General features: G+C 38.3%; 2 protein-coding genes across 2 annotated transcripts in view; one reads left to right on the forward strand and one right to left on the reverse strand.

Annotated features, from left to right (window-relative positions):
• Window positions 1-10354, reverse strand: part of LOC128207006 (uncharacterized) — a gene marked incomplete in the record, with an annotated part of 33529 nt that extends 23175 nt beyond the window's left edge. The window contains 1 exon segment of the mRNA XM_052909790.1: window positions 10275-10354.
• A 5421-nt stretch (window positions 10355-15775) lies between these two features.
• On the forward strand, window positions 15776-17427 carry LOC128205472 (hepatic lectin-like). Its single transcript, XM_052907132.1, has 3 exons — window positions 15776-15837; window positions 16265-16481; window positions 17317-17427. Exons 1-3 carry the CDS (start codon window positions 15822-15824, stop codon window positions 17345-17347), a joined length of 264 nt encoding a protein of 87 aa, XP_052763092.1. The 5' UTR covers window positions 15776-15821; the 3' UTR covers window positions 17348-17427.
• Window positions 17428-19975: the final 2548 nt, after the last annotated feature.

Here is a 19975-nt window from a genome sequence, read left to right on the forward strand (position 1 = left end):
GTTATACGATACTACAGGACTAACCCAATAGCAATGACTCTGCTTGTTATATGATACCACAGGCACTAACCCAATAGAAAGACTCTGCTTGTTATAACGATACTACTGGGACTAACCCAATAGCAATGACCCTGCTTTTTATACGATACTACAGGGACTAACCCAAGCATGACTCTGCTTGTTATACGATACTACAGGCACTAACCCAATATAAATGACTCTGCTTGTTATACTTACTACTGGGACTAACCCAAATTGCAATGGCCCTGCTTGTTTATACGATACTACAGTTCTAACCCAATAGCAATGACCTGCTTGTTATACGATACTACAGGGACTAACCCAATAGCAATGACTCTGCTTGTTATATATACCACAGGGACTAACCCAATAGAAATGACTCTGCTTGTTATACGATACTACTGGGACTAACCCAATAGCAATGACCCTGCTTTTTATACGATACTACAGGGACTAACCCAATAGCAATGACTCTGCTTGTTATACGATACCACAGGGACTAACCCAATAGCAATGACTCTGCTTGTTATATGATACCACAGGGACTAACCCAATAGCAATGACTCTGCTTGTTATACGATACTACTGGGACTAACCCAATAGCAATGACCCTGCTTTTTTTACGATTCTACTGGGACTAACCCAATAGCAAAGACTCTGCTTGTTATACGATACCACAGGGACTAACCCAATAGCAATGACTCTGCTTGTTATACGCCACTACATAGACTTACCCAATAGCAATGACTCTGCTTGTTATACGATACTACAGGGACTAACCCAATAGCAATGACTCTGCTTGTTATACGATACTACAGGCACTAACCCAATAGCAATGACTCTGCTTGTTATACGATACTACAGGCACTAACCCAATAGCAATGACTATGCTTGTTATACGATACTACAAGGACTAACCCAATAGCAATGACCCTGCTTGTTATACGATACTACAGGGACTAACCCAATAGCAATGACCCTGCTTGTTATACGATACTACAAGCACTTACCCAATAGCAATGACTCTGCTTGTTATACATTACTACAGGGACTAACCCAATAGCAATTACTCTGCTTGTTATACTATACTACAGGGACTAACCCAATAGCAATGACTCTACTTGTTATACGATACTACAGGAACTAACCCAATAGCAATGACTCTGCTTGTTATACGATACTACAGGGACTAACCCAATAGCAATGACTCTGCTTGTTATACGATACTACAGGGACTAACCCAATAGCAATGACCCTGCTTGTTATACGATACTACAGTTACTAACCCAATAGCAATGACCCTGCTTGTTATACGATACTACAGGGACTATCTCAATAGCAATGACTCTGCTTGTTATACGATACTACAGGCACTAACCCAATAGAAATGACTCTGCTTGTTATACATTACTACAGGGACTAACCCAATAGCAATGACCCTGCTTGTTATACGATACTACAGGGACTAACACAATAGCAATGACCCTGCTTGTTATACGATACTACAGGCACTAACCCAATAGCAATGACTCTGCTTGTTATACGAAACTACTGGGACTAACACAATATCAATGACTCTGCTTGCTATACGATACTTCAGGGACTAACCCAATAGCAATGTCTCTGCTTTTTATAAGATACCACATTGACTAACCCAATAGCAATGACTCTGCTTGTTATATGATACCACAGGGACTAACCCAATAGCAATGACTCTGCTTGTTATACGATACTACTGGGACTAACCCAATAGCAATGACCCTGCTTTTTATACGATACTACAGGGACTAACCCAATAGCAATGACTCTGCTTGTTATACGATATCACAGGGACTAACCCAATAGCAATGACTCTGCTTGTTATACGCCACTACATAGACTTACCCAATAGCAATGACTCTGCTTGTTATACGATACTACAGTTACTAACCCAATAGCAATGACCCTGCTTGTTATACGATACTACAGGGACTAACTAAATAGCAATGACTCTGCTTGTTATACGATACTACAGGCACTAACCCAATAGAAATGACTCTGCTTGTTATACGAAACTACAGGGACTAACCCAATAGCAATGACCCTGCTTGTTATACGATACTACAGGGACTAACACAATAGCAATGACCCTGCTTGTTATACGATACTACTGGGACTAACCCAATAGCAATGACCCTGCTTTTTATACGATACTACTGGGACTAACCCAATAGCAATGACTCTGCTTGTTATACGATACTACAGGCACTAACCCAATAGCAATGACTCTGCTTGTTATACGATACTACTGGGACTAACCCAATATCAATGACTCTGCTTGCTATACGATACTACAGGGACTAACCCAATAGCAATGACTCTGCTTTTTATAAGATACCACATTGACTAACCCATTACCAATGACCCTGCTTGTTATACGATACTACAGGGACTAACCCAATAGCAATGACCCTGCTTGTTATACGATACTACAGGCACTAACCCAATAGCAATGACTCTGCTTGTTATACGAAACTACTGGGACTAACACAATATCAATGACTCTGCTTGCTATACGATACTACAGGGACTAACCCAATAGCAATGACTCTGCTTGTTATACGATACTACAGGGACTAACCCAATAGCAATGACTCTGCTTGTTATACGATACCACAGGGACTAACCCAATAGCAATGACTCTGCTTGTTATACGATACTACTGGGACTAACCCAATAGCAATGACCCTGCTTTTTATACGATACTACAGGGACTAACCCAATAGCAATGACTCTGCTTGTTATACGATACCACAGGGACTAACCCAATAGCAATGACTCTGCTTGTTATACGATACTACAGGGACTAACCCAATAGCAATGACTCTGCTTGTTATACGATACTACTGGGACTAACCCAATAGCAATGACCCTGCTTTTTATACGATACTACTGGGACTAACCCAATAGCAAAGACTCTGCTTGTTATACGATACCACAGGGACTAACCCAATAGCAATGACTCTGCTTGTTATACGACACTACAGGGACTAACCCAATAGCAATGACTCTGCTTGTTATACGACACTACAGGGACTAACCCAATAGCAATGACCCTGCTTTTTATACGATACTACAGGGACTAACCCAAAAGCAATGGCTCTGCTGTTATACGATACTACAGGGACTAACCCAATAGCAATGACTCTGCTTGTTATACGATACTACAGGGACTAACCCAATAGCAATGACTCTGCTTGTTATACGATACTACAGGGACTAACCCAATAGCAATGACTCTGCTTGTTATACGATACTACAGGGACTAACCCAATAGCAATGACTCTGCTTGTTATACGATACTACAGGGACTAACCCAATAGCAATGAATCTGCTTGTTATACGATACTACAGGGATTAACCCAATAGCAATGGCTCTGCTGTTATACGATACTACAGGGACTAACCCAATAGCAATGGCTCTGCTTGTTATACGATACTACAGGGACTAACCCAATAGCAATGACTCTGCTTGTTATACGATACTACAGGGACTAACCCAATAGCAATGACTCTGCTTGTTATACGATACTACTGGGACTAACCCAATAGCAATGACCCTGCTTTTTATACGATACTACTGGGACTAACCCAATAGCAAAGACTCTGCTTGTTATACGATACCACAGGGACTAACCCAATAGCAATGACTCTGCTTGTTATACGACACTACAGAGACTAACCCAATAGCAATGACTCTGCTTGTTATACGACACTACAGGGACTAACCCAATAGCAATGACCCTGCTTTTTATACGATACTACAGGGACTAACCCAAAAGCAATGGCTCTGCTGTTATACGATACTACAGGGACTAACCCAATAGCAATGACTCTGCTTGTTATACGATACTACAGGGACTAACCCAATAGCAATGACTCTGCTTGTTATACGATACTACAGGGACTAACCCAATAGCAATGACTCTGCTTGTTATACGATACTACAGGGATTAACCCAATAGCAATGGCTCTGCTTGTTTTACGATACTACAGGGACTAACCCAATAGCAATGACTCTGCTTGTTATACGATACTACAGGGATTAACCCAATAGCAATGGCTCTGCTGTTATACGATACTACAGGGACTAACCCAATAGCAATGGCTCTGCTTGTTATACGATACTACAGGGACTAACCCAATAGCAATGGCTCTGCTTGTTATACGATACTACAGGGACTAACCCAATAGCAATGGCTCTGCTTGTTATACGATACTACAGGGATTAACCCAATAGCAATGACTCTGCTTGTTATACGATACTACAGGGACTAACCCAATAGCAATGACTCTGCTTGTTATACGATACTACAGGGACTAACCCAATAGCAATGACTCTGCTTGTTACACGATACTACAGGGACTAACCCAATAGCAATGACTCTGCTGTTATACGATACTAAAGGGACTAACCCAATAGCAATGACTCTGCTTGTTATACGATACTACAGGGACTAACCAAATAGCAATGACTCTGCTTGTTATACGATACTACAGGCACTAACCCAATAGCAGGGACTCTGCTTGTTATACGATACTACAAGCACTTACCCAATAGCAATGACTCTGCTTGTTATACATTACTACAGGGACTAACCCAATAGCAATGACTCTGCTTGTTATACGATACTACAGGGACTAACCCAATAGCAATGACTCTGCTTGTTATACGATACCACAGGGACTAACCCAATAGAAATGACTCTGCTTGTTATAAGATACTACAGGCACTAATCCAATAACAATGACTCTGCTTGTTATTCGATACTACAAGGACTCACCCAATAGCAATGACTCTGCTTGTTATACGATACTACAGTTACTAACCCAATAGCAATGACTCTGCTTGTTATACGATACTACAGGGACTAACCCAATAGCAATGGCTCTGCTTGTTATACGATACCACAGGGACTAACCCAATAGCAATGGCTCTGCTTGTTATACGATACTACAGGGACTAACCCAATAGCAATGACTCTGCTTGTTATACGATACTACAGGGAGTAACCCAACAACAGTGACTCTGCTTTTATACGATACTACAGGGACTAACTTAATAGCAATGACTCTTCTTGTTATACGATACTACAGGGATTAACCCAATAGCAATGACTCTGCTTGTTATACGATACTACAGGGACTAACCCAATAGCAATGACTCTGCTTGTTATACGATACTACAGGGACTAACCCAATAGCAATGACTCTGCTTGTTATACGATACTACAGGGACTAACCCAATAGCAATGACTCTGCTTGTTATACGATACTACAGGGACTAACCCAATAGCAATGACTCTGCTTGTTATACGATACTACAGGGAGTAACCCAATAACAATGACTCTGCTTTTATACGATACTACAGGGACTAACCCAATAGCAATGACTCTTTTTGTTATACGATACTACAGGGATTAACCCAATAGCAATGACTCTGCTTGTTATACGAAACTACAGGGACTAACCCAATAGCAGTGACTCTGTTTGTTATACGATACTACAGGGACTAACCCAATAGCAATGACCCTGCTTGTTATACGATACTACAGGCCTTAACCCAATAGCAATGATTCTGCTTGTTATACGATACTACAGGGACTAACCCAATAGCAATGACTCTGCTTGTTATACGATACTAAAGGGACTAACCCAATAGCAATGGCTCTGCTTGTTATACGATACTACAGGGACTAACCCAATAGCAGTTACTCTGTTTGTTATACGATACTACAGGGACTAACCCAATAGCAATGACTCTGCTTATTATACGATACTACAGGGGCTGACCCAATAGCAATGACTCTGCTTGTTATACGATACTACAGGGACTAACCCAATAGCAATGACTCTGCTTGTTATATGATACCACAGGGACTAACCCAATAGCAATGACTCTGCTTGTTATACGATACTACTAGGACTAACCCAATAGCAATGACCCTGTTTTTTATACGATTCTACTGGGACTAACCCAATAGCAATGACTCTGCTTGTTATACGACACTACAGAGACTAACCCAATAGCAATGACACTGCTTGTTATACGACACAACAGGGACTAACCCAATAGCAATGACCCTGCTTTTTATACGATATTACAGGGACTAACCCAAAAGCAATGGCTCTGCTGTTATACGACACTACAGGGACTAACCCAATAGCAATGACTCTGCTTGTTACACGATACTACAGGGACTAACCCAATAGCAATGACCCTGCTGTTATACGATACTACAGGGACTAACCCAATAGCAATGACTCTGCTTGTTATACGATACTACAGGCACTCACCCAATAGCAGTGACTCTGCTTGTTATACAACACTACAGGGACTAACACAATAGCAGGGACTGTGCTTGTTATACGATACTACAGGCACTAACCCAATAGCAGGGACTCTGCTTGTTATACGAAACTACAAGCACTTACCCAATAGCAATGACTCTGCTTGTTATACATTACTACAGGGACTAACCCAATAGCAATGACTCTGCTTGTTATACGATACTACAGGGACTAACCCAATAGCAATGACTCTGCTTGTTATACGATACTACAGGGACTAACCCAATAGCAATGACCCTGCTTGTTATACGACACTACAGGGACTAACCCAATAGCAATTACCCTGCTTGTTATACGATACTACAGGCACTAACCCAATAGAAATTACTCTGCTTGTTATACGATACTACAGGCACTAACCCAATAGCAATGACTCTGCTTGTTATACGACACTACAGGGACTAACCCAATAGCAATGACTCTGCTTGTTATACGATACTACAGGGACTAACCCAATAGCAATGACTCTGCTGTTATACGATACTATAGGGACTAACCCAATAGCAATGACTCTGCTTGTTATACGATACTACAGGGACTTACCCAATAACAATGACTCTGCTTGTTATACGATACCACAGGGACTAACCCAATAGAAATGACTCTGCTAGTTATAAGATACTACAGGCACTTATCCAATAACAATGACTCTGCTTGTTATTCGATACTACAAGGACTAACCCAATAGCAATGACTCTGCTTGTTATACGATACTACAGGGACTAACCCAATAGCAAAGACTCTGCTTGTTATACGATACTACAGGGACTAACCCAATAGCAATGGCTCTGCTTGTTATACGATACTACAGGGACTAACCCAATAGCAATGGCTCTGCTTGTTATACGATACTACAGGGACTAACCCAATGGCAATGACTCTGCTTGTTATACGATACTACAGGGAGTAACCCAATAACAATGACTCTGCTTTTATACGATACTACAGGGACTAACCCAATAGCAATGACTCTTCTTGTTATACGATACTACAGGGATTAACCCAATAGCAATGACTCTGCTTGTTATACGATACTACAGGGACAAACCCAATAGCAATGACTCTGCTTGTTATACGATACTACAGGGACTAACCCAATAGCAATGACCCTGCTTGTTATACGATACTACAGGGACTAACCCAATAGCAATGACTCTGCTTGTTATACGATACTACAGGGACTAACCCAATAGCAATGACTCTGCTTGTTATACGATACTACAGGGAGTAACCCAATAACAATGACTCTGCTTTTATACGATACTACAGGGACTAACCCAATAGCAATGACTCTTCTTGTTATACGATACTACAGGGATTAACCCAATAGCAATGACTCTGCTTGTTATACGATACTACAGGGACTAACCCAATAGCAGTGACTCTGTTTGTTATACGATACTACAGGGGCTAACCCAATAGCAATGACCCTGCTTGTTATACGATACTGCAGGCCTTAACCCAATAGCAATGACTCTGCTTGTTATACGATACTACAGGGACTAACCCAATAGCAATGACCCTGCTTGTTATACGATACTACAGGCCTTAACCCAATAGCAATGATTCTGCTTGTTATACGATACTACAGGGACTAACCCAATAGCAATGACTCTGCTTGTTATACGATACTACAGGGACTAACCCAATAGCAATGGCTCTGCTTGTTATACGATACTACAGGGACTAACCCAATAGCAATGGCTCTGCTTGTTATACGATACTACAGGGACTAACCCAATAGCAGTTACTCTGTTTGTTATACGATACTAAAGGGACTTACCCAATAGCAATGACTCTGCTTATTATACGATACTACAGGGGCTGACCCAATAGCAATGACTCTGCTTGTTATACGATACTACAGGGACTAACCCAATAGCAATGACCCTGCTTGTTATACGATACTACAGGCCTTAACCCAATAGCAATGACTCTGCTGCTTATTTGAATTCGAGATGAAATTACAGGGACTGATAATTCAATAGAAATAACACTGCTTGTTGTACGAATCCGAGACAATATGGTTACATGGAAATAGTAAAGTAGACAAGCCGAGGAATTCGCACCAGACATTTAACCATTTAAAACTTGAAACAAATGGCTTGTGCGTACATTAAGTATAAAGCTCGGGTGCAAATTTGCCATGAACTTACATTTCCGTGAAGCATGTAAAATTATCGCATTTTAAGATTCTTAAATTTGCAAGATCGCGCACAAGCATTCAAAGTTCAAGAACATTTCAATTTGAAAAGTTGTTTTCATTTGACGAATGAGGGGGCAGGAAGAAATAAACATGACGCCATAATGTCATGCGGCTTATGCAATATGACAATCACTATATTTCTAGAGAAAACCCCAGGGAAATGTAATTAAATTTCAAGGCACAGCGACCACATGTGTCTATCACACAGAATGGACAATAAATATACGACGCTGTGGTCCTTTTTTAATTGTTTAAAAGGTAGTTATATGTCATTGCAATGTATAGAAATAATAGACAAAGTCAAAACTTCATGAAATCCCCAAAAGAACAGATGCCCTAGACAATGTCATTTTTTTGCTTCAATCGTATGATTTTTACACTTCCTGAAACCTTAAACACCAAGCTATATTCACCCCCCCACCCCCACCAGAAAAAAAACGCGTTCAATTCAGACTGACTTGCAGACTTTGCGCATGCATAACAAAAAGTAACATGAATTATCATCCCTCTAGCTGCGAACTCGATGAATAAGACGCGTGATTATCCGAATCGATCTTGTCAATCACCATTTGTTTTGCCATGACCGCCCACTCGGTTTTGTCTTAGATGTAAGAAGCGTTTTAATTGGACGGCTTTCGTTCGACTGTTTTATTGCTGACCAATGAAATCAATTTTTACAACGTTAATGTCATATATTGATGACGGTCAAATGTCGAACGAAAGTGATCGGTCCGATTGATCTGTGGTAGAGCGTTCGCTTCGACTGCGGAAGGTCGAGGTAGCGTTCGCTACGGTGCGGAAGGTCGGGGATTCAAATCCCGGCCGCGTCAAAACCGAAAGACGTTAAAATATGTTAACAGCAGCGCCCTTGCCTAGCTCTCGGCATTTAAAGGCATTTAAAGGGTTGTACTGGGAAATTTTGTGTACTCAATACTGGTTAACCCAGGAGTTGTATCCCGTGTATCGGTGCTTTACACCGAGCACATTAAAGAACTAAGATGTCAATTCGCAAAGAGCTAGGGTATCGCACCTGGATGTCTTGTATCTCACTATGTTTCTTGAAGTCTTCCAATGTCTGAATTTGATTGCAAAATGCTGTCACTTCTATCGCATGTTAATTATAGAAATTTAAAACAATTTAGGCCACGGTGGCGTCGCGGCGAGCAGCCAATAGGCACGGGCAGACCTTGATAAACTCAAATAAACAAACGGGCGAAAGTGAAAGAAGAACAGCTGTTGTTGTGGGGGTTTCTGGACACTTTTATCTTGTCCTTAATAGATCATATATAGAGAGAGAATCTCTTTTAATAAAACTCGAAGATATTTATGATTTTTTGAATTGTTATAATCTAAACGAAGAGCAGTATTTTGATGTTCAAGCTATGTGACGAACACCTGTGAGGGAGACCACATGGTCACAACATATTCTACACATCACAATTAATTCACATAAATGCTACCGTCGTTATCATTAATTATATATTTGGTATGTGGCCCTGTAACGGTCAGTTGAACCACAGGGATAATTGATGTGCACTTAATATTTAGTGTGCATGCACACATTGTTCAAAAATGCTTTGTGACCAAAGTGACAATATAACCAGTTATGTATACTATAATTGATCGCGGTTCAGTTTGGGAATGTGTCTGCTTACCTCGCCGTAAGCACATGTTGTCTGTTGCGTGCAGCTGTCCGCCGTCGTCTCAGACGCGCACGTGTAGCATTCCAAGCCGTAGATACCTGTTTAATGATTAACAGTATAAGTCTTGAATTCCTCATACACTCGATCAAACTACCGTTACTCTATGTGTACATGTATGTAGCATTGTCGTTTAGCTCCATTTCGAAAGAAAACTGTTCGCTTTTAAAACTGCTGTTGTGTTGTTCTTCTCAATTCATCAAGGATGTTCCTTATTCGCGTCCAAGCCATCGCGACTGTAACCACGAGTAAGATTTTTTAAAAGCGCAGTCAATCGAGGTTGATTTGAGGTTGCCCCGACCTTAATATGGTCGATGACGCTGCATGCAGAGTTTGCCACAACTTTTTTAAACGCAACAAATATGCGATGATAGTTTACGCCCTTTGTAATAAGATGCCCATCCCCCATATCAAATTTAAAACCTCATTCGGAACCCTTCGGCCATTTCACATCGGAAACAACCTCGGATGTATATTGACGGTTTACTATGTCAGAAATCTTTAAATTTAGCTGCGCTGCAAGTAGATCGCGTAGTTATTTCAATTTAGCAGTTAAAATTAATGACTTTACTCTTGGGATTCATACTAATTAATGCAGAAAACACTTCACTGGAAATCTATTTAAAGTTAGTTAAACAAAATACACGTAAAAACACTACAATGAATTAAAACTTATTTACAATAATAAGTTCTACTTCTACAGATGTATCGGCATACATACGAAGATGTTTTCGGTGGAAAATGGCCGAGGTGTTCCGAATGTCAAAGCCTATGTATTCGGTTCTGGGGGGTGATACTTTTCAATACAACGCAGAGAAAGACTTTGTTCTACCGTTCCAATTCTGGATATTGAAAATGTATTTATATTGACAGGTTGTGTACTTAAGGTCAGTATATTGTGCCTACTGTTCAGAACTGTGTTAAAGTTAACAACGTTGTTAACGTCATCGTTGTTAACTTTCAAATAGTTTCTGCTGTAGAAGTTTAATGGAAACTCTTTTGATCTGTAGTTTTTAACAAGATTAGGGACATCTAATTCAGCAGAACCTGTTTTATTTAAAGATGCACTCTTACTCCCAATCAAGATTTACCACAATTAATAATATTGTTTTCATATTTCAAAAAGGATAAATAAATGGTTCTTTTAAAGGATTTCGAGTTTAATTTGAAAGAAATGAGCATTTTAAACACGGTATTTCTACCTTTTGAGACTATAGTAGACCACATTAAATCTTTTAGCATTCACCAATCATTTAATATTTTTGCGCTTTCTGCTATTAGATACACGGTCACAATATTGTTATCAGTAATTAAAACTTTCCATAAATGCATTATTAGTAATTAAGTAGTTAAATATTTAACATTTAAAATTGATGTTTGTTATGTATGTATTAATTTTGAATAACAGTGTCACTTTAAATAAATGAGCACAACACCAAAAAATCAGGTTTTATAAATCACAATAATCAACTTGAATAAAGTTCTGAACAATCGACCCAATGTGCTTAACCAATATAACACAGTGTCAATGAAGTCCTAATGTGTGAATGTTTGCGTTGCTTACCGCTAGAGAGGGCGGCGAAAATTATTGTTCTAAATATCCAATTCATTTTGCATAGTTATAACATTATGATTGTAGTTATAATATCTATAACTAACGAACGAAAATGAAACCTTATTGTGTAAGCCTTATCTTTCAATATTTGAAATGTGGGTTCAACATGTGATCTAGATAAGTTGACCTTACACAGTAAAATATCATGTCCTAAAAGATGGGTTTAACAATAAATTCGGAAATAAATAATTCGATTTCTGTTATTCATGCTTTCAAATGCAAGCTAATAATATATGCTGTAATTAAATGTTTAAGATGGGGAATTCAAATAACATTTTACACAGATAAGCTGCTTTTATTTTTAGATGATGGACACTTACAAACTACTAGAGAATTATTCTTATCTATTTCAGACACATTCGTCTTAACTTTTCGTTCACTTTATGAAAAACTTAAATGTCCTAAGATAAGAAGCTTTAAGAAAGGAATGCAAAATGTAAGCGAAGTGTCACATTTAAGCATAAGAAGTTGTATGACCTGGGGCCGAATACATAAAGCATCTTCAATAATTTCCTAACTTAAGGCAATTTCATAAATGTTTCAAAATCAAATTAATAGAAATGTATAGGATTTTTTAACATTTAAGGTTATTGTTTTTTTTTCAATAATGTCAATGAAAATGATGAGTTTTGGGATTCATTATTTTCTATTTCATAAAACTTAAGAGATACTAGAATTCGAAAAGTGACTTAAGTTAGTAATTACTTAAGGAGTTATGTGAATACTGCACCTGCTATTCTTTCATATGAAATAAAGGTTAAGACTGTTGAACTTTTCAATATAAATTGATAGCATAGTATGTAGTTTACGGAAATGTTAAACCAAAAACTTAATTCAGGCCATTTTATTGATCAAGATAGTTTGTTACTTGCTTGTGGTGCGATTGTGGTATTTGATTGTGTGGGAAACCGGAGTACCCGAATTAACCCACTTGATCGGCTAGATGACCACAAACCAAAATCGGTCCCGGGACGCATCGATTAGAAGAGATCGGGCTAACCACTGCACTATTGAAATAGTGTTGCTATACATGTAACTTGTTTCACAATCATTGTAAGATAAATATGTTTAATACTGATACTTATTAAGTATATACTTTTGTAGTCAAGGAGGTCATTGAAATGTTGGCTGAGACTGATACCATAGTTGTCGATAGATAAGTCTGCTACAGTGTCAAGATCTATGACAATAAACAGCTATTTTATGAGAACACTCAGAGAATTTACAAACATACAAGTCAAGTGTCTAAACTAAGAGGATGTCTTGGCTTGGGATTGCTTTTATCTGTTTGAGTGGCATTTTAGTTTCAGGTTGGTAGTTTTTCCTTTAATTACACTACTTATCAAAGCATTGGCATGGAATCATTTAAATGTAAATTTTGAGATAAACTATAACTATCGTCAACATATAAAAACTAGTTCATGTAACACCATAAAAAACTAGTTCATATAACACCATAAAAACTAGTTCATATAACACCATAAAAAAGCAGTTCAGCGCCATATGCATTAAGACGAGTATTTTTATGATTTTAAGAATTTCAAATACAAATAACAGTTGCTATACAAATGATTTCCAAATCTTGGTTTCATGTTAAATTGCAATTAAACATTCCATGAACGTGTTCGTTGTGTGTTAACCGTTCCAAGGCAAAAGCCCCGACTTTTATTGATATATGCACATATCTATGCGGACCGATGGTGCTGTCTGTTGAGTCTGTGATTGATTGCAGATTGGCTATCTGAATACCACAGTAAGAATTGGAATACAAGGCTTGTCCCTGTAGTTTCCATTGTAACATTAGAAAATAACATCAACGTTTTATTTTCAAATTATTAAGACGATTTTTATACCATCTTGTTTTTTAATTGAACATCCGATTTCAGGTCAGAGCCCCAACTGTTGTCCGGATGGCTGGCTGTCATTCCAATCATCATGCTACCATCTCACGCACGACATTTACGAAGACTTTTTTGAATCAGAGGTTTGCAAGTTCTCTGTGTTCTTTGTGACATCTCTTTAACTTAAACGATTATAGTTAAGAGAATGTATTGTTGGTGATGTTAGGCCATTGATGTGACCAAACGCGACCATAATCTAGTTGTTCGCTCTATATAGTGCGCTTTGTTATCAAATATTTACCAAAGTTGATGAAATGCTTTGAGGTATATAATCTTGACTAAGTCTGATAACCCAGCATATCATACTATTCACTTCGGAATTGTGGACAATGGATTTTTCAAATTGGAACCAAATTCTCATGTCTTGAGCATTTCTTATCCGGTATTTATCAATCATAGTATCAAATCGTTTGGGCATAATATCTTATCGCGCTCGATATAAAACCAAATCGTATAATTCATTCCAGAGATAGGACCATTTAGCTATCAAATATTGACCAAACTGACCTTGCCCGCAGTTAAGATTTTTTATCCAAGCTTTACCAATCTTGGTGAAAATATGCTGAGGCAAATTGACTAACCCAAACCTGATCGTACATTTCACGTCAGAGTTATGGCCCTTGAATTTTCAAAATGTGCCCGATGTTTCATTGTACGATCTATCTTGTGGATGACTTATCAAATCTCTAACAAGCTTAATAGCAAAGTATTCAGGAATAATATCATGACCTAGTTTGATAAACAGCTCGGACATAATATTATTTACGGAATTGTTGCCCTTGAAATATTGACCCGGTTGGATAGAAAGCTAGAACACACTTTTCAGTCCAGTTTTATGGATGTTAAATTTTCAAAACTTGACCACCCTGTATGATAGGTAATTCACGCACTTCTCCTCTCATGTTTACCAAACTTAATATCAAAAGTAAGAGACATATTATCTCATCCAAGGCCAATAAGCAGTCAAAACACACTATCGATCCAAGAAGTGTGACCTTTGACCTGTCCAATTATGAACGTATTCATTTAGCTAGCACCTAAACGTTTACGTTAGAATTCCTTACCGATTGTTAACTAAAATTGGTACGTCTTGGGCATACTATCTCGACCATAATCGATAGAAAGCTTTTTTTAAGTATCAATACCAGAGTTATGGTCCTTGTTTCATTGCAATTTGACCATATTCACATTGCACACTCTTTAACTTAAGTACTTATTTAGCATTTTACGTCAAAATACAAGTCGCTCCAAGCTGGTGACGGATTCAATTCGCAAACTGGTTCATCGTAACAAACAAATTATCATTTGTTGTTTGCCTGTTTTTTGACGACATCGTTCACGACAGAATCCTACAAAAGCTTTGACGTTTGTCATAATTCACGTGACATTTGAGCTATTTGAGTTGTTTGGTTCTTTCATTAACAATGACTTAACGGATATGTGTAACATGTCCCACAACTCTTGCTTAATATTTGTATATTTATTTCTCTTATTCGACTAAACGGAGGAGTGGCACCATCCGCTTTAGACGGGGTTTTTCAGATTTAATTAATGAATAATTGGTGCATGTTGTGAGGGCGACGAAAACGTTATTCCAGAGGATTACTGTAGAACCTAGTTTACCTAAGCAACGATTTCCTTTGCAGAAGCGTTTTCAGTTAAAATTATTATAGTTTATCCAATAGCTTAAGAGCAAGAAAAGTAAAGAAGAACACCTCCATGAAATTGGCTCGGTTTTAACAGTGCATTGTAGTTTAAGAATTTATATCACATAACATATATGTTATGAAAAACCCTTGTTGAGGCAACAAAATTGTATCCATTGGGGATACGAAGGGCTCTCTCGTGACGCACTGCTGCGTCACAGTTGTCTTCAGGTCGGTCTACAGACGTACCTCTTTCCTTCTTTCAGAATTATTGCAGAAACCATGGTGGCCATCTCGTGAATGTTGGAAGCAAAGCCGAAGACGACTTCCTGAAACAGTTCATGGCAAGACTTAACGGTAGGACATCATATCAATTAATGACAGCTTACCCCCATAAACATAAATGCAATAACTTTACGTCAATTTAGCTGTAGGAACTCAAAGAGTAAAAAACATACGGATGTCAAACCAAACAGTTCAGTTTATCCATTGTTGTTATTCTCATCTGTTTACTCTTTAAGTACCATTTTACATATAAATTTTGTTAATAAGTTTGTGAAAATAGTGTCCTTTTTGGAAGTGTGAATGGGGTCCTAGTTTAGGCAAAGAAGAAACCGTTTCTATCGAACATGTCGTTCTATACTTGTAAAAATGAAGTATTCGATGGGTATTACGTGCCAGTTCCAGCAGTAGTTGGCAACCTATCTATGGATTCATTGGATACCTTTACATATATCTGCTGGTCTTTGTGGTGGTAGCTTATATTGTTTTTTAATCATTTCAGCGACAATATTTTGGATGGGACTTACAGACGAAATATCGGAAGGGCGCTGGATATGGCGGGACACGGGGTTGGAGCCCACATACACGGGGTGGAGCCCGGGGGAGCCAAACTCGTTTCAGGGGGAGAATGAGGACTGTTCTATCTTCTACGTTACCACGAACTACGCCTGGGCCGACGCCTCTTGTCTTGGGAAATTTCCGCCATGTTGTGAGATAGAGTAAGTTTGTAGTATTCTTATTTTCTATTGTTTAAAAGAATTACCATACTGAAGAACCAATACTGAAAAGAATCAAAAAGACAAATTTTACGTATTTGTTATGTCCAATCCTTACTAAGCATTCATACACATTGTGTCATACATGTGCAGATGTTTTAAATAAATTTGCAAAATTTACATAATACGATTTAAAGTGCCAAAATGTTTCAGACTTATATCGAAACAACAGTATCCTTTAGCTTTGTGTTGATAACTTTTATTTTAAAGAATACCTATTCTGGAACATTTTGGCACACAAACATATTCATATAGTCGAAACTCTTTTCCGTTGGAATGCAAACGGGAGCATAACACATCTAAGATAAAATTTTCCTTTGTAAAATTTGCTCATTTCCTTAACGCATCAAAACATTTTGCAAATTATGAACCTTTTACCCTTGCAAATAATTATTCTCGAAAAATTGAAACCTCTTACATTTTGACATTTGGTACTGCGGAAGCCCTTTGACATAGTTTCGTTTGCTTACCTTTAAATCTTACGCATACTCAAAGTAGATAACTACTTCATTATTTTTATAAAGGATTGTATTCGCTATAACAACATACTTCATTATTTTTATAAAGGATTGTATTCGCTATAACAACAGTCTCAAAGCATCGCACTGCTGAATTTACCATAGTAACACACGGCTGTATTAGTCATGACAACAGTTTTGAACAACACACCGCTGTATTAACCATAAATTCAGTTGTCGGGGCAGTGTATAAGGTAAGCACAATTGTTATGTTTTCATACTGAACAAACATTAATTTAGTTTTCATTGGAATATTGCAGTTTGAGCAATAGTGGGGGTGTTGTCGGCTAGAACCTACCTTCGTCATGTTCTCGGCTAGAACCTACATTTATCATGTTCTGGGCTGTTATAAACGTTTAGTTCAAGACTAATTAAACCTTTTTCGACCATTCTCTGCTTATTGTTATCGTGCTAATAGGATGTGGTTCTTAAATGCCTTTACATATTGGCGATATTGGTGGAAACTTGAGGTCCCGGAGCAAACACACGTGTCCGACTTCTTTACCACAAACTAAAATCATATGCGCCCGGTCGGGTATTGAACGGGTGTCGCCTAGGCGGCGAGCGAGTGCACTACCCACTGCGCTAAGCGGACGACCGATACATCTTGGGCTTGAAAACAATATGTAACACATCAGCCAATGCGAAAAGTTCATACTTCTGCGTACAAACAGACATGAAATATGCGTTTATACGAACGTGATTGAATACCTTGTGTTTTACTTCCAATATGTGTTTGTGGAGCAATATCTTGTCAATGCTTGTCAAATTCAGAAAAAAAAATCATTTTGACTCTGATGAACACTGATGATTATTTTAAGGTTTGTGTTTAACAGAGCTTTGCACATTTGATTTGTGTTCTTATCCAATTCACCCTAGCCAATATACGACGTGCGCCAGCGATATTTTATTGACGAAATTTGAAGTATTTTTATATAATTCCAGTAGTTGCTAGAAATAAGGGTAATGACTTATTAAGGGAAGGTGCACTTTCACTTTGACAGGACTTTGTAATGGTTTCGAGTACCTGTTGTGTTTCCCGCGCATTCGAAGTGTTGACGTCGTATCGCAGTAATAATACCGATAATGACAATTGGTACACCAGCTGTCCCAACCCGAGCGTGAAGTGTTTTGCGGAAACGGGGTTTACCTTTTTTCGCAGAACACATTGCACGAGGGTTGAGATGAACCTATCTCACACGAGCGGCTATCATGGTAGATGCTTTTTCTCCCACCTCAGTTAAACAAAATATATTAAAAATGTACTTTTTCGCTGAAAGCCTTTTGTGCGTAGTGAAAATAAATGCGTATAGATATGTAATAATTCGTGGTTGTCATGGATATGCGCGCAGTGATTCAGATTATGTTAATAGTCAAATCGTTCTTTAAATAGTTCTGATGAGAGTGCAGCATTATTTCTTGTATGCAGTGTGAACACTTGTTTATGTTGCCATTTGAAGCGAGAAATAATTAATTTAATTTAGGATTTTAAATATTGCCACAAGACAAGGTTCCCATAATGCTACAGACGACGGTTTTCAGGTTTTCAATACGGCGCTCCCGTAAATCTAAGAATATGAAAACTCTGACATTACCTTACACAAAACAACATGGGCACAACATCAAATTCTGCAAAATATGATTGTTAAGTATTAAGTGCATGAGCATTTTTTTAAGTATTTTAATTTATTTGCTAAACACACCCTTTTTTGAAAAGAGTGATTCCGACGCCGCTACCCGTGGGACGTCCCTCACGCAAATTTATAGCTGATGACATAGCTGCCATCCTATCGCTGTCAGAGACCAGTCTGATTCGCAAGACAGGGTGTTTGTAAACCAAGTAAAGACAATCAATTAATTGTTCTATGTATTTCCCGGGAAGTTTGTATTACAAAGACAAACAGTCAAAATGATATCTGATCGATGATATAGCATCTTATTTATCGAATGGCATCGAACGTTTAGCTTTAAAGTTTATGAAAACGTTTGATATGAAGGATTATCTTTTTTTACTAAACGATAAGTTGTTCATTTCGAAATATATATTTATATAAACAAAATATGCAAAACCTTTTTAAACATCAAATCATTATGTTTGCAACATTTTCTGTTTCAAACGTGACGTGTTTAGATCTGATCAAGGGGGAGTAAATATAATATATTTTAAACATAGTTCTTAAAGTTGATATGGTCAAGTTTGCAACGAAAATATTAATTTGAAATTTACTGTTGTAATTTAACTAATGACATTGAAGGGTCAGTAGTGCATGTTGACATGACGTTGACATTGAAGAAATCAGTGGTGTATTTTGACATGACGTTGACATTGAAGAATTCAGCAGTGTTTGTTGACATGACGTTGACATTGAAGAGGTCAGTAGTGTATGTTGACATGACGTTGACATTGAAGGGGTCAGCAGTGTATGTTGACATGACGTAGACATTGAAGGGTCAGCAGTGTATGTTGACATGACGTTGACGTTGAAGAGGTCAGGAGTGTTTGTTGACATGACGTTGACATTGAGGAAGTCAGTAGTGTATGTTGACATGACGTTGACGTTAAAGAGGTCAGTAGTGTATAATGACATGACGTTGACATTGAAGGGGTCAGTAGTGAATGTTGACATGACGTTGGCATCGAAGGTGTCAGCAGTGTATGTTGACATGACGTTGACGTTGAAGAGGTCAGAAGTGTATGATGACATAACGTTGACATTGAAGGGGTCAGTAGTGTATGTTGACATGACGTTGGCATTGAAGGGGTCAGCAGTGTATGTTGGCATGACGTTGACGTTGAAGAGGTCAGTAGTGTTTAATCACATAACGTTGACATTGAAGGGTTAGTAGTGTATGTTGACATGACGTTGGCATTGAAGGGGTCAGCAGTGTATGTTGACATGACGTTGACGTTGAAGGGGT

Source organism: Mya arenaria, chromosome 10, assembly GCF_026914265.1.
Source record: "Mya arenaria isolate MELC-2E11 chromosome 10, ASM2691426v1".
NCBI lineage: Eukaryota > Metazoa > Mollusca > Bivalvia > Myida > Myidae > Mya > Mya arenaria.

Coding starts and splice junctions, on each gene's coding strand:
- LOC128205472 (XM_052907132.1), top strand. Junction 16,482..17,316: donor CCGCCATGTTGTGAGATAGA/GTAAGTTTGTAG, acceptor GGAATATTGCAG/TTTGAGCAATAGTGGGGGTG.